Source organism: Rhizophagus irregularis, chromosome 22, assembly GCF_026210795.1.
Source record: "Rhizophagus irregularis chromosome 22, complete sequence".
In the NCBI taxonomy this organism is placed as follows: Eukaryota; Fungi; Glomeromycota; class Glomeromycetes; order Glomerales; family Glomeraceae; genus Rhizophagus; species Rhizophagus irregularis.
The window spans coordinates 531,322-546,983 of NC_089450.1; the positions used below are offsets into that span (position 1 = coordinate 531,322).

Sequence of the window (15,662 nt, forward strand, 5' to 3'; positions counted from 1 at the left end):
ATTTAAGTATAATACAGTAATAGAAAATTTTTGATAGCATACTTGTAAAATTCTCGGATTGTTTCCAAACCCTAGATGCATAATAGAACAACTTAGAATATTTAGTTAGCGATCACCTTAAATTCAAGGATTTCATATTTTCAACATAATAAAAAAGGGTATATGAAAAAAAAATGTGAAAACAACATGAATATTAAAAAAAAAAGAATCAACTTCGTAGATTGTACGCGTGAAATTTTTAATTTTCAACAATGATTAATTAAAAATGATATACTGAAATATCTTTTCGTTTCATAAGATAAGAAAAATTTTCTTAAATCCATTATTAAAAGGAACGAAAAAAAATTTATTTTTTTAAGTTTCTTTTTCTTTCTAATTTAATATTTTTACAATAATCAATAATTGTTAAAATTTTGTCACTGGTCAACACGCGTCCTTGTTGAGAAGTACGAAAAAAAAAGAACAGGTTGTATAAAAATCTAATTTTTTTTTCAAAATTCTCATAAATAATGTTCATTCAATATAGAATGTAACGTTAGCTATAGCCTAATTTAGGACTATTATTAATAAAGTTCATTTTCGTGCGCAAATAATAAATTTTTAAATTTAGATTTTTCAGATTTAATCTTCAATCTTCTAACCTAAAATATTAGTAAATATTTAAGTTAGGGTTCAATTAACTTTTTTGGGGGTAATTCGGAATAAGAAATAAAACCCCCTTAACTAACCTCCTACTTCTAAATCTAATTTTTTCAATTAACATTTCATTTATTGTAAAAAGTAATTGTGTTGCATGTCAAAACCTACTATGAATTTTCCGGAGTTAAAATTTTTCCAAATTTAATCTAAAATGAATGACACCAAAAAGTTCATTGGATGCAAGGGGGTAAATTTCAAATAATTTGATCGGTAAATACAAATATAGGTAGTCTCATAAAACAATGCTTACAAGTTTAAACAATTATTATGAGAAAACATTCTTACGCCAGAATTTTTTTTTTCCGAATCTAAGTTAAGCTTTTTTTAAACTTTTTGGAAGTTAAATAAAATTCTAGACCTTTGACTCTATTCATTCTATTTACATCATCAGATCAACTTTTTAAAACGTAAATACAATGTTAAAAAAAAATAAGCTTATTACACAACTATCAATAGGTTAAGACTTAAAAAATATTCTGATTATAATTTGATAAAATAAAGCATGTGGTCATACATTTTTTAAATGTTTCATCTATTTAAGTTAACTGAAGGCTGTTCGATAAAAAAAGAATAAACGTAACAGTAATTTATTCCTTAAACGAATAAATGGGACATAAACAATAATGCCGCAGTAATAAATAAACGTAGGATTTACAAATTCGTCATAATCATTGAAAAAACTCTAATTTACTTTTTTTTTTTCAAACATCACACTTTTTATTAATGATTTTCATTGGATATTCGGTCGATTTAAATATTATATTTGTTTATTTGTTTATTTCATTTTGAAACGTTGCGGAATAATACCATTACCATAAATTGAAAAAATATTGTTGTTGATCGGAGTTACTAATTTTGATTATAGGTAAAATGACATTAATATCATCACCCCCGCAGAAATTGTACCCCTTTTTTTATCGTAATAAAAATGTCCTTTGTGATCATTGTGTATTGTGTGTGGTAATATGGTAATATGAGTAATGTACGCGGCTTCATGGAATTAACACAAAAAAAAAAATGGAATTTGTTTATTTTTTTTTTAACAAAAAAGGTCGATCGCTAGAAGCTCAAATAAATAAATAGTAATTGATCCCCTTTTTTTCGAATTTATTCCTCCTCTCTTCTGCCTTTACATGCCATTATCAGGTATATATGTGTATGTAAGCATAAAATTTGTTGAAGAAGAATATTCGACAATGAGACCAGCTGTAAGACTTTTAAAAACGAAAAGTAGAAAATGTTTCTTTTCTTTTCCTTATAATATGACAAGTTTTCAAACCGGTTATCTTGGCATAGGACCATCGAAAATCTCTGGAGGTTTTCATTTGCGTTATCCATCCTCAAATCCAATTCATATTTCAAGAATTGACGCCACTTTAGTTGGTCAGGAGGCAATGTCCTTTTTTTCTCATGATGATATTAATAATACAAAAAATACATTTTATTCTTCAACACAATGTATTTATCATTCTACTTCAAATAAATATACTCCAATAACTTCTCTTGATTTAAATTTTGATTTTACCCTTGATGATGATATTCCTCCTTCTTATTCTTCACCTTATCAAAAAGAGACGCCTTTAACTCAAAATTTAATACAATATGAAATTAGAATCACTATCACTCGTAAAAGTAATTTATTTAAATTACAAGGAAAAAATAAATTTATTTCAACATCTTGTCAAATTAATCGTTATAGTCTTCCTTCCACTTTAAAATTGAGAGATGTTCCAATATTAATGCATAGATCTGGTGCAAATAAGAAAAAATCAAATCCTAATTTAGATAATGTTCAATTTGAAGCTTTATTATATTCTGAATATATCGATATGAATAGTATTATGACTTTACCTCTTACTTTATCTTTACCTGATTCGAACATGAAAATTAAAGAAATTGGTGTTATAGTTAAAGAACATCAAAAGTTCAGAAATGTTGAAAAAGAAGTTGTTCATTTTGATAAATCTGAAAAAATATTGGAATATAAATTATCGGGAGAAAGTGTTGAAAATGTTGATGGTGATGATAATAAATATTTTATTGAAATGAAATTGGATATACCTGCTTTTGAATCAGTTAATAGATTTCAAGCTTTTGAAGGGGTGAGACCCATGAAATATTTTAAAGTTAGGCATGTGTTGAAAGTTAAAATTAAATTTGAAAATGAAGGTAAATTAGTATTAAAGAAAAATATTTGGTTACAACGATCTTTTAGTGAAAAAAAAATCTTAAAAGGAAGAACAAGAGGTTATATATATAATTAAGTCCTTTAAAATTTTTTTTTTTACCTTATATACTGTATATTCTGTATATATATATATATATATTTATTTATTTATTTGTTAATATGTAAAAAAAACTAATATTTTATAATAAATTATATACAATAACCTTTTTTATTCCTTTTAAATAATATACTTATTTACAAATTCTTAATGTTTCTCTGAAGTAGTGCCAATAAGCAATGATTACTTATATTATTGAGGTAAATGTAAACTAACTTGATTATTTTAAATAATTATCGACTCGAATTCTAACCTAACATAAAATATTTTTAGCAACAATTGTTGAGGATGTCCATTGAATTTTATCGAGGCTTTAAAGTTGCAGATCCGAAATCCGAAAGGAAAACATAAAAATTAGTATATCCGGTATTAATTTAATTATTCTTTGTTTACGTTTATCAGTTTGCGAAGATCGTCAATTTTTTATTAATGGTACCTCCAATAGGGGAGATAGGAATTAAAGGTGGTGTAATGATAAAATATTTATTACAACCAGATTTGGATTCAAACAGGGTTTAATGATGCATTATACCAGTGTAATGTTGAAATTGGTGTAATGTGCCGTTTCGGCATATCCTAAATCTAATTCTCCCCTATTAATACTTTTTAACATTTTATTTGTAGCACATAAGAATTTGTTTTGCACATCGTAAGGGTAATTTCTATTTTTTTTTTATCCGGATCAGCTAACATACTTTTTTAGTTATAGATAAATTACCAAAAATCTATGTTCTGAAGGTAAATGAGATTTGAATTCACCCAGCTCGATCTTCCTTGACCGTTCTTGATGGGTGTGTATTATTTTTTAAAATTTAGTCACGCGAAAACAATTTCTTTCTGACATTAACTACCATATATATCTAGAAAAGAAGATTCAAATAGTAAAATTAATGAGATTTCAGTTCTTCACCATTTAAAATGTCATCTACAAACTGATTAGCACGATTAACAGATTAGAATTTGCATCCATTTGTGGTTTATAATAAGATAGCTGCGGTGCCTATAGCAACTGATCATATTAAAAAAAGGAAACATACTTACGATTATGTTTGTTATATTTGTGTCATTTCCGGGTATCTTTGGTGAGAGTTAAAAATGATTTATGGACTGATTTGATGGGCGTTGAATGAATATTTATAAAGATGTTCAACTATAATGCTTACTGCGCCGCAAATCGGATGTTACCATCGAATTGAGGATATATGATGGTGCATTATTTCAAATCTTGGGACGGACAACCTTTCAATGGTAAGTAAGTATATCAGACAAAAGCTTTTTTTATAAAAAAATTAATTAAGACAATAAAAACTTCCATAAGTAGTTCTATTCAGAAATATTTATATGTAAACTTACCAGTAAATACTTTTTATGAACACTTAATAAAGAAGATAAATTATTTTATGTACTTAATAGAAATGTCACCACAAATTTTGTTATTATTCTCTTAATAATTATTGAATGCACCATCCTTCTCAAAAGGAGTGAGTTAGAAATTATATACACATATTCGATATAACGGAATTATCCGATCCGTTAATAAAAAATGTCAAAAAAACCGTTATAATGTTATATCTAGAATTCCGTTATATCGAGGGTAAATTAATGATAATCCGTTCCAGACCCAATTCCGATATATCACACTTTATAGCAACAGAAAGGAAAAATTTATATAAACAAAGATTTATGATTCATTGATATTAATGAAATTTATGATCCAAGTAGATCATAGAACAATTCGTTCACTTGTAGAAATATGAAAAGAAAATTCATATCTTTAGACGTAAAAGTCGAGATGATAACAGTAAAAATTGCGATATTAGAAATATCAATTGTCGTAAATAAGCCAAATACATATTTTATAACGATGCAGTAAAATAATTAAAGAATTGATTATCGATGTGATATGATGAAAGTAAGAATAAAGATGAAATCACGATTTTTTAATTAAGAAATTTAAGAAATGAGTTTGAGGTTGCATTAAATTCTTGAGTTATTTTATTCTTTCTTTTTTATAATTCTTATTTTATATACTAACTATTTTTTTTAAAAAAAAAATTTCATTCTATTTTTACTCTTTTTTTATTTCTTTTTGATCCTTGTGATTTCTTTTGTTTAGATGTATTATTATTTCCTTCTCCTTCTAAACTTTGTGCATCATCATCATCGTCATCTTGTTCTCTCCAATCAACTAGATTTTTACGTAATTGACTCGTAATATATAGATCAGGAATTATTTCGACTTTGTTTTTTGTAAAAGACAATGTATTAAAATTAAAAGCAATCAAGTACAAAATCATTTGAGGAGAAAATTTACCTGTAGTTGAACCATATTCATTAATCTGCTTAACTAATGAATGATCTTCAGGAACTTTTTCATACTTATTATCAAAAAAAGAAGAAATAAATAAAAATATTTTGTTTTCTTTTTAAAAGTTTTAAAGTAAATTTCATAATACCTCATTATCATTTTTTTTGAAAACAGTAATTAAACTCTCATTAGATTGTTCTTCTTTTACATAATTAGAAACCCATAGATTACCATCAATATCATAAGCTAAATCTAGTGGATCAATAGATAAATTTAATGTTTGAAGATATTGAATTTGTTTTTCAGTTTCATTCCAATCAAGTATTACAATTCCAGGAAATCTTTATTATAAAAAAAAAAGAATTCCTATTAAGATATATTTTGTATAAATTTTCACGTTTAAAAAAAATATTTCAATTGATTTAACGTTGCTTACTTTTCTATAGTTAGAGCTATATGTTTTGATATCGGGCTACTTGTTATAGATGTGATAACAATTGAATTTGAATCTTCAGAATCTACATACGTTTCTTCTTCATCATTGTAAGTTTCCTAAATGTAATTAAAGCATTATTATAAGTATTTATTTTAAAAACTTTCTTTCAAAAATGATTAATTAACATTTTACCTTGGTTTCAATAATTTCTTTAATATTAAGAGTTTGTAATAATTTTCCGGGAACATAATCCCATAATGCTATAAAATCATCACCACCGGCCGATATCAATAGATCATTTGCCCATGGTAATATATGTATTTTAGATACAAACCTAATATTATAACAAAAAAAAAATTAATAAATATTCCCTCATAAAACGGTATAATATATATATATATAAACAGCGTACTTACTGTTTATGACCTAAACAATAAGATTCAATGTTGTATCCTTTTGGGAATCTACTTACACGTATATGCTCATCTCGATCACATGTAATAACATACTTATTATTTGGTGTTATTACCTATTTATTTATTTATTTTTAATTTAAAAAAATAAATTCTTAAATTCTTAAATTAATAAAAATGCCAGATGATAATTACCATGTCAGTAACCATTGATACATGTCCTAATAATAAAGTAGAAGCATTTTGTTTATCTTCGGGTGGATCTAATGGATGACTAAAAATAAATTATCATCAATTAGTCAACAAATTAAGCTTTTCACCTGATCGACTGATAATTACCTGTAAACATCCCCAAATTTATCAGCAATTACAATTTGTGATCCATCTTTATTGAAAGCTATTGATACAACACGTTTTTGTACCGGTCTAAAATAAAAATATAGCAAATTGGTTTGGACGGAATGAAATCAATCAGAAATAAATAATTTATATAACTCAGAAGATATACCTTGTATTTCGTAATTTCCATTCATCGCAATTCCAAATTTTTAATATTTTATTTTCATCACTTGTAGCCAATAACGTCGATGATATCGAAGAGGATGATGTATTGAAATAAACTCGGTCATAAAATGCTAATGTTCTTATTGTAGCTAGATGAGCATCAGTAGAAGGGATTATATATTTAGGATGTATTGAATTCGATGAAGAATTATCAGTTTCGGTGTTGTTAACGACGGTGGTGTTGTTGTTATCAATAGAATCATTGTTCGAAGATGAAACTAATGAACGAGTTGTTGATATCAATGCACCTGTACTATATAAATGGTTAATAATCAAAAAGAAAAGTATCGCAAAAGATAAAAAAAAAAATATTAATTGAAGTACCTTGTATCTAATGCATGAAAATGTGAACCAAATACAAGGATTAACAAATTTTTTGTAGGATGATGTAATAATTTTGTAAATGGTAATCTATATGCCATCATATATTACCCTTAATTTTTTTTATTGAAAAAAAATTTAAGTTGGGAGGTCGGAAGGAAAATTGATTGAGATATTAAAATGGGGTAGATATTATAGAGATATAATGCTGCTGATCATTCACGTGATTGATCTTCCGCGATTATATTAGATTGATTAATTTTTTATCAAAAAAATTTTATGGCGGAACGTCGGAACGACTACCTTAGAGGGGTTAGTTGGTGACTTATATATTGATATAATCTGTCCTTTTTTTTGGGTTAGAAATCTTTGTTTTGTACACTACTCTGTTCTTGTCTTAATATTAAAAATAATAATAAAAATAAAATCAAAAAAATTTTATTCTCACTCACTCTTTAATAGAAAATGGGTAGCGAAAGATATAATTTTAATATGAAACAAGCGCTTGTGGTATATCATTATTATAGTGAATATTTTTTTTTTATTTGATTTTTATAACATATTTTCACTTTTCACTTTATTGTATTAAGGCAGGTGGTATAGCAGGGACAGCAGTAGATGTAGCTTTATTTCCTTTAGACACGCTTAAAACTAGATTACAATCTAAATCAGGATTTAAAGCTTCAGGAGGATTTCGTGGAATTTATTCAGGGTTAACAAGTGCTGTAATTGGTAGTTCTCCAGGAGGTTAATATATATAAAAATTTTTATTCTTTTTAGAATATTTATGATTTTTATTTTTTATTTTATTTTATTTTTTTTTAATAGAAGAAAAAAAAATAAAAAATCTTGTATATTAAAATAGCATCGGCATTTTTTGTTACATATGAGTATATGAAAAAAAAATTAGGAAGTATATTTCCCGATTCAAAATATTTACCATTTATTCATATGATCGCTGCATCAGGTGGAGAAGTTGCAAGTATATTAAATACTTTTATCTACCGTAATTAAAAAAAAAGAATTTTTATTTATTTATTATTTTTGTAATATTTTTTAAGGTTGCATGTATTGTAAGAGTTCCAACTGAAGTTGTTAAACAACGTATGCAAGCAAAACAGTATTCTACAACTTCATCAGCGTTAAAAACTATTTTTAATCAAGAAGGTTTAAATGGTTTTTATCGTGGATATTTTAGTACTGTAATTCGTGAGGTAATTTGAAATTTTTTATTTTATTAATTTATTTTAAAAAAAATAAAAAGTAAATAATATACTTATCATTTTATAGATACCATTCACTTGTTTTCAATTTCCACTTTACGAATATTTAAAAATTGTAGTAGCAAAAAAAACAGACCGAAATTATATTGAACCATGGGAAGCAGCAATTTGTGGTAGTGTAGCTGGTGGTACAGCGGGCGCTGTTACTACTCCATTGGATGTTATAAAGACGCGTATTATGTTATCGGCTAAAGTAATGTGATCATGATTTTTCTGAGATTTTTTTGGAATTTTATTTTCACCATTCTAAAATATTAACTTTCATTTCTTTTTTTAGGGTCAAACTATACATAATTATTCTGGTACAATCAATACATTTAATAGAATTTTGCATGAAGAAGGAGTTAAAGCTTTATTTTCCGGTATTGGGCCAAGAGTCATTTGGATTAGTATAGGAGGAAGTATTTTTTTAGGAGTTTATGAGAAAGCAAAAAAAACTTTGTGTGAATATGACATTTTAGCCTAAAAAAAAAAAATTTTATTTATAAAGATTTCATAAAATAATCAAAGGAAACAAAATAATAGATGATTAAGATTGAAAAAAAGAAGAGTAATTTATATAATTTAATCAAATAAAGCAATTTAATTTAATACATTTATAAATTATTCAAGTTCATAAATAAATATATATATAAAATATTAGAGCTCCGAATGGGTCAGGTCAGGTCAGGTTGTCTGTTTGACCTGACCTGACCTGAAACCTGAAAAATTTCAGGACTATTTTTATTAAAGTATTGAAAATAAATGGTACAAAACTTTTTTTTTTAATATAATATTATGAAAAAAAACGTTTTTGCAACGTTTTTTATTAAAATATTGAAAAAAAATATTGCAAAACGTTTTTTTTAAATGTTTTTGCAACGTTATTATTGAAATATCAAAAAAAAAACGTTACGAAACATTTTTTTAATATAATATTATGAAAAAACGTTTTCGCAACGTTTTTTCTCGAAATATTGCGATTCAACATTTTTATATTAAAATCATATAAAAAAGTGAATCCCAATACTGCAATTCACTTTTTTATATAGAATTAATATAAAAAAAGTGAGTTGCGATATCGCAAATCACTTTTATTATATAAAATCAATATAAAAAAGTGAGTTGCGGTATTGCGATTCACTTTTTTATATTGATTTTGTATAAAAAAAGTGAGTTGCGGTATTGCGATTCACTTTTTTATATTGATTTTGTATAAAAAAAGTGAGTTGCGGTATTGCGATTCACTTTTTTATATTGATTTTGTATAAAAAAAGTGAGTTGCGGTATTGCGATTCACTTTTTTTATATAGAATTAATATAAAAAAGTGAATCGCAATATCGCAACTCACTTTTATTATATAAAATCAATATAAAAAAGTGAATCGCAATACCGCAACTCACTTTTTTTATATAGAATCTATATAAAAAAGTGAATCGCAATACTGCAACTCACTTTTATTATATAAAATCAATATAAAAAAGTGAATCGCAATACTGCAACTCACTTTTATTATATAAAATCAATATAAAAAAGTGAATCGCAATACTGCAACTCACTTTTATTATATAGTAGAATCAATAACCGTTTATTACTAATGATTGACCTTTTTTTTTATTTAGACTTTTCTATCTTCATTATTTCCGTTTGATTTGAAGATTTTAGAGTTTGTAATGTTTTATTGTATGTATCCATGTGACATGAAATTTTATAAATCTTATTGATATACGAAAAGTGCTTTCATAAAATTAGTTTCAGGTCATCAGGTCAATCAGGTCAGGTCAATCTTCATACCTGACCTGAATTTTTTTTAAAAATCTCATACCTGACCTGAATTTCAGGTCAGGTCAGGTCAGGTTACCTGAATTTGGCTGACCTGTTCGGAGCTCTATAAAATATGTCTCCATTAGATTCATTAATCTCCATTAAATTTATATCACCATTATAAAAGTTTAAATGAGTTTACATATTCTGTAATATTACTAATTATATATATTTCATAGGGTTACACAAAAAATGCCTGATTAGCTATTATGTACTTGAGTCTATCCTATAAAAAATGTGTTCAGAAAATGTCTGGAAAATGTCTGGAAAAAATTGCACAAATTCTAGACATTTGGGTTTTGGCAAGATGATCATCATACCATACTATTTATGCTGAATTTGAGCTACAAGTAATATCACAGATATCATATGGGCTGATTCAATATATAAAATGGATTTGGCCAACATTATTGGATATTTTAAGGGAAATTTGGATAAAAATTATGGTATTTTTGCCAAAATTACAGCATATTCAACAGGTAGATAACAAGTTTTTGAGAAGACAATAGATAATTATTATTATAATTTTATACTATTTTGCCAAAAATGATAATTTTGTAACTAAAGTAAATTTGTTACTCTTTACCATTATTGTTATATAAAAAAAAAATACTTCGTTGAAATTTTTTAACAAAAATTTTAATAAATAACAAATTTACTACTTAATACATCAAATTGGCCCATATGATAGTATTTTATATATAGGCATATATGGGGGTTCTGGGACAGAATCCCCATATATGCCGGTGATCTCCTATAGTCTCCCAGTTGTTTTCCTGATATACAAAAAAAAATCTGTAATCTTATTGAACCCCAATCCGCTCTTCATCATCAGAAAACATATCAAAAATCTAATATTGAATACAATTTTAAAATCGTGCTGGGCTCAAATCCTGTTAACATATATCCCTTACCCAAATTTTTTGTTTTCAAGATAAAGGAGAATACCATCTTTGTTAACGCGCTGGCCTTTTTTTAATCCTAAATAATATAACGAAAAAAGTATGCCATACTGCTTGCCTATAAGGAGACCACGAAAGTACCGAGGACCGAAGTGTACGAGTGTCTCGGTGGTCGAAGAATTTCTGGCTTCATTTTCATCCAAAGTTTTATGTTATCATAGAATTAATTTTAATGTTGATTCATTGCTGTAAACATATTCAGGATAAGTCTCCTCAAGAGGTGAGATTTATCCTGTTCGAATCGGGTTGCTTGATTAAAAAATTAATAAGCGTATTCGCGTATAGCGCCAAATCTACCTGAGTCGCCGCTCAGGGCGGGCGTATTTAAGTCTCGCCTCTAAGTCTCGCCTCAAAGTCTCACCTCTAAGCTCCACCTCTACAAGTCTGACTTTAAGTCACCTCTAGGCGAAAAAAATAAGTCTCACCTTTAAGTTTCACCTCTAGGGCGAACATAATGTTCACGAAGTCTGCGGAGCAAAGTGGAGTATGTACGCAAGAAATGATATACAAATTGCCTCCCAATAGCATACCACATAGGTAGCAGAGAACAAGCATGAGGAGGAGCAGAGCAACGACGAATGCGCGTTCGATATAGGAGAATAAGATGAGTAGGCAAAGCCCTTTTAGGGTGACGTCTATGAATACGCATTCGACGGGAGGGGATAATAGCAGGAATATGAGCAAAGCCCTTTAGGGTGAAGCGAATATGGATGCTATTAACCCCGACCCATATGCTACCTTATTTAATGTATGCTATTATATGAGGCATAACTGGAGACATACAAGATTGCTTATAGCCTCCCAATAGCATACTACATAGGTAGCAAGAGAGAACAAGCATGAGGAGGAGCAAAGCGATGACGAATGCGCGTTCGATATAGGAGAATAAGTATGAGTAGGCAAAGCCCTTTAGGGTGACGCCTATGAATACGCATTCGACGGGAGGGAATAATAGCAGGAATATGAGCAAAGTTGCTTTAGGGCAAAGTGAATATGGATGCTATTATTCCCGACCTATATGCTACCCTATTCTAATGTATGCTAATATGAGGCAAATATGTTCCACCTCAAAGTCCTACCACTAGAGGCGAACATATTTAAGTCTACCCTCTAGGCGAAAAAAAATAAGTCTCACCTCTAGGGCGGGCATATTTAAGTCTCACCTCTAAGTCTCATCTCAGAAGTATACAGATCGAACATCTGGGTTTTATTCCGAAGCATATTCACATGTCAGATCTGATAATTGCTCTTATTACAATAGCTACATAGGCCATTATCTACCCCTGTAGGTTTAACTAACTTTGTAGGTCTTCTACAAGCAGAGCATGACGCATCTTAGCCCCTATTTTCTCATAAATTCGAAAATATAAAAAGGTAATTAAACATTAGGGGATATAGGATTAAATATTTTAAATTGAGAAAAAGTTTACACAATATATAACAGGTGAGACTTATTGATAACGTCAGATCAGATAAAAAAGATACTACATGCTGCTTTTATGGATAAATTTAAATTTAAGCACCAAAGCTAAACTTCGTCAACATTATCAAAGTAAAAAAAATCAATGTAGTCCACCTCCAGAAATTTCTAGTCAAAAAGAAGGACAAAAGAAGGCTAATATACCCAGACCTCGATCACTAAGCCCAGCTCCAATAGTTCATACCTGGGGAAGGGACCGCCGAATGGAAAAACCCAAAGCCATACCCCCAACTCCTGAACCAGAGCTAGCACCACCATCTGGACAAAATCAAGGGGATAAATATATTGATAGGCACGCAAGAAAGTCTGGAGAGCATTTGAGAACATGGGGTGCAAGATTACGCCAAAGATGCACAGGTCGAAATGCTAAAAATTGGCAAAAAAAATGGCGTGAAAAGCAGTAGCTATTCTTGGCTATTCTTGGCTATTCTTGGCTATTCTTGGCTGTTTTTGGCTATTTACAAATTAACCTATACTATTTGTAAATAGTTTATACAAATTTGCGAATAGTTTATGCGATTTGCGCCATTTTTTTGCCTATTTTTGATCATTTGACGTGTGATGGTTTGAAGTAACTGGTGAAGAATGCAATTTACCACTAACTATAAAAGATTGTCAGCGTCTACATCATGAGCTATTACAAGCAGATGATGAGTCTTTTGAAAATGTTCATGCTTCAACTCCTTCGACCAAGCCAGAACAACATCCCACCCAACAGAACGGGCATCAGTGCCAGGCAGAGGATCCTGAAGCAGGACCAGGCCCAGCAACCCAAGCTAACAGAAAAAAGGAAAGAAAGATAGTAGTCCCTATCACGGCAGTAGTGGACATCCACTTTGAAGAATGCCCTGTTGGTAGGGATCTAGAAAGATCACATCAAAACTGATCTTTAATGAGCAAGTGGGTGGGTATAGTTCCTCATCCAGAAGAAAATCCAGCATATGCTTTTAATGTTCCAGTATTTGGACATGAATATGCAGAGGCTCCATATATACCCCAACTTATATCAGCATTTCGAGCAAAAATAAAAGAAGTTCTTCAAACAGAGCTCCATAGGAAAGATCAAATAAAATCAGCTATAGTAGTAAAATGCTTGTATTTACTTACTAAAAAAGATAAAGAAGAAAGAGAAGATAGTGAAGATTTCGCAAATAAAGTCTATAAAGTAAAATATCATAGAGGTGAGATGCGACCAATTCTTTTAGAGGGGGATATAGATGAGCATATAACTCTAACTGTTGGGAAAATAGATAAACAGGTTGAAGAAGCATTACTAAAGGGATCTGGATATACCCTCGAATGAATTGAAGAAATATCTATTGAGGCATATACCCTCCGTCAAGGCACAGGAGGATCTCACAAACCAACCCCCAAAAAATTAGCCAATACTAAGTCTACCATCAATCCAGATAATCAAGGTCTCATTGATCCAGAAACGAATAGGCCTTCTGAAAAATGTCTCCAAGGGGCTTTAGGTTGCTATTTCGCACATCAGGATAAGCCTGATACAGACCATCTTGAACGAATCTTCCAAGCTAAAAATCTAAAACCATATCTAGAAAAGGTCAAGCTAGATGGTATTCCAATGCCTACTCCAATCTGTTCACGTATATTCGATAAGATTGAGGAGATGAATCCAGATATCTCCATCAGTGTCTGGGAATGGAAAGAAGAAACAGCTACACTAAAGCCTGTAATTGCTAGTAAAAACTTTAAAAGACAACATAAAATTCAACTATTAGCTTTTACAGATATAACCAAATCTGAGGATGACAAGTACGGGCAAAAGAACCACTTTCTCTGGATCAAGAATTCCAGTAGATTAATATATGGGGATAGTGCGCATAAAGAAAAGAAGTATCTATGTGATGGATGCACCCAAAGCTGGCCTCTGAAAAAGCTCTAGAACATCATATAGAATGGTGTCCCAGAATACACGAAAATGCACCCCAGAGAGTCACAATGCCAGTGAAAGGGGTAAATGATTTCGAGGAGTTCAAGAACTATGGCCAAATGATCAATGCTCCATGTGTTATTATAGCCGATTTCGAGGCTGACAATAAGAAGTGTGATGAAGCATATGGTGGAAGCATGCGAAAACTTGCCGAACAGAAGGCTAATAGTTTCTGCTACCTAGTTCACTGGATCGATACCGAAGATGTATGGAGTCCGTTTCTATACAGGGGAGAAAATGCCACACAGGAATTTGTTCGAAGAATTGATCAGGAACTGGTCAAAATCAATGAGGTCCTAGCTATCAAGCATGAGCGAATTGAGACTGAGGAAGACAAGAAAAGATATGCAGATGATATTAGCTGTTGGATTTGCAAAAGTAAGTTTGATATAGATACAGATGAAATTGAGCACTTAGAAGCCAAAATAACCTATCTTAAAGAAAAACTAAAAAGCTTTAAAAAAGTGACAGCAGAATATAATGGTATCCAAACAATCATAGAAAAAGCAACCAAGGCAATTGCCAGCGAAAAAGCTAAGGCTAATAAGGTCTGGAATCACTGCCATATCACAGGTAAGTTTCGTGGATCAGCCCATAGGGATTGCAATCTCAAACTCCAGATACAGGATTGGAAAACACCGATCCCAGTCATCTTTCATAACTTCCGAGACTATGACTCTCACTTGGTCTGCGAATCTGTTGGACGTTCAGCTAATGCACAACATATCAGGGTTATAGCTGAAACATTTGAGCGGTATAAGTCTATGAAGGTAGGCCAGCTCAAGTATATTGATAGCATGCAGTTCATGAATAGTAGCTTGGCCAGTCTTACAAAAAATTTGGGTAATAATCACCCAATAACAAGCCAATATTTCAAAAAATTATGTTATACAGAGGAACAATTAGCATTAGTATATTATAAAGGAGTTAATCCCTATGACTACATCGATTCGCATGATAGATTTAAGGAGACAGAACTTCCTCCTATTCATGAATTTCATAGTACTCTTAAAGGTAAGATCTCATAAGATGACTACCAACACGCCCAAAAAGTATGGAAGGAATTCAGATGTCAAAATTTAGGTGAATACCATGATCTCTATCTTAAGACCGACGTACTTAGTCTAGCAGATGTCTGGACAGAGTTTCGAAA

The 15,662-nt window shown here is 29.8% G+C and overlaps 5 protein-coding genes across 5 annotated transcripts; 3 read left to right on the forward strand and 2 right to left on the reverse strand.

Annotated features, from left to right (window-relative positions):
- Positions 1 to 1,802: 1,802 nt before the first annotated feature.
- Positions 1,803 to 3,108, forward strand: OCT59_014358 (uncharacterized protein). Its single transcript, XM_025318901.2, has one exon. It carries the CDS (start codon positions 1,833 to 1,835, stop codon positions 2,961 to 2,963), a length of 1,131 nt encoding a protein of 376 aa, XP_025175020.2. The 5' UTR covers positions 1,803 to 1,832; the 3' UTR covers positions 2,964 to 3,108.
- Positions 3,109 to 5,041: 1,933 nt separating this feature from the next.
- On the reverse strand, positions 5,042 to 7,127 carry OCT59_014359 (uncharacterized protein; the record flags this gene model as incomplete). The annotated part of the gene is made up of 10 exons (XM_025318900.2): positions 5,042 to 5,223; positions 5,299 to 5,362; positions 5,441 to 5,633; positions 5,729 to 5,844; positions 5,921 to 6,062; positions 6,145 to 6,257; positions 6,337 to 6,415; positions 6,481 to 6,567; positions 6,650 to 6,958; positions 7,030 to 7,127. The coding sequence occupies 10 exons, from the start codon at positions 7,125 to 7,127 to the stop codon at positions 5,042 to 5,044; spliced, it is 1,383 nt and encodes a 460-aa protein (XP_025175019.2).
- A 364-nt stretch (positions 7,128 to 7,491) lies between these two features.
- OCT59_014360 (uncharacterized protein) lies at positions 7,492 to 8,895 on the forward strand (the record flags this gene model as incomplete). The annotated part of the gene is made up of 6 exons (XM_066149963.1): positions 7,492 to 7,536; positions 7,617 to 7,773; positions 7,892 to 8,004; positions 8,088 to 8,240; positions 8,317 to 8,502; positions 8,587 to 8,895. The coding sequence occupies 6 exons, from the start codon at positions 7,492 to 7,494 to the stop codon at positions 8,773 to 8,775; spliced, it is 843 nt and encodes a 280-aa protein (XP_066002183.1). The 3' UTR covers positions 8,776 to 8,895.
- Positions 8,896 to 11,502: 2,607 nt separating this feature from the next.
- Positions 11,503 to 11,724, reverse strand: OCT59_014361 (uncharacterized protein; the record flags this gene model as incomplete). Its single annotated transcript, XM_066149964.1, has 1 exon — positions 11,503 to 11,724. One exon carries the CDS (start codon positions 11,722 to 11,724, stop codon positions 11,503 to 11,505), a length of 222 nt encoding a protein of 73 aa, XP_066002184.1.
- Positions 11,725 to 12,563: 839 nt separating this feature from the next.
- On the forward strand, positions 12,564 to 15,537 carry OCT59_014362 (uncharacterized protein; the record flags this gene model as incomplete). Its single annotated transcript, XM_066149965.1, has 6 exons — positions 12,564 to 12,912; positions 13,128 to 13,409; positions 13,470 to 13,736; positions 13,899 to 14,412; positions 14,487 to 15,082; positions 15,221 to 15,537. 6 exons carry the CDS (start codon positions 12,564 to 12,566, stop codon positions 15,535 to 15,537), a joined length of 2,325 nt encoding a protein of 774 aa, XP_066002185.1.
- Positions 15,538 to 15,662: the final 125 nt, after the last annotated feature.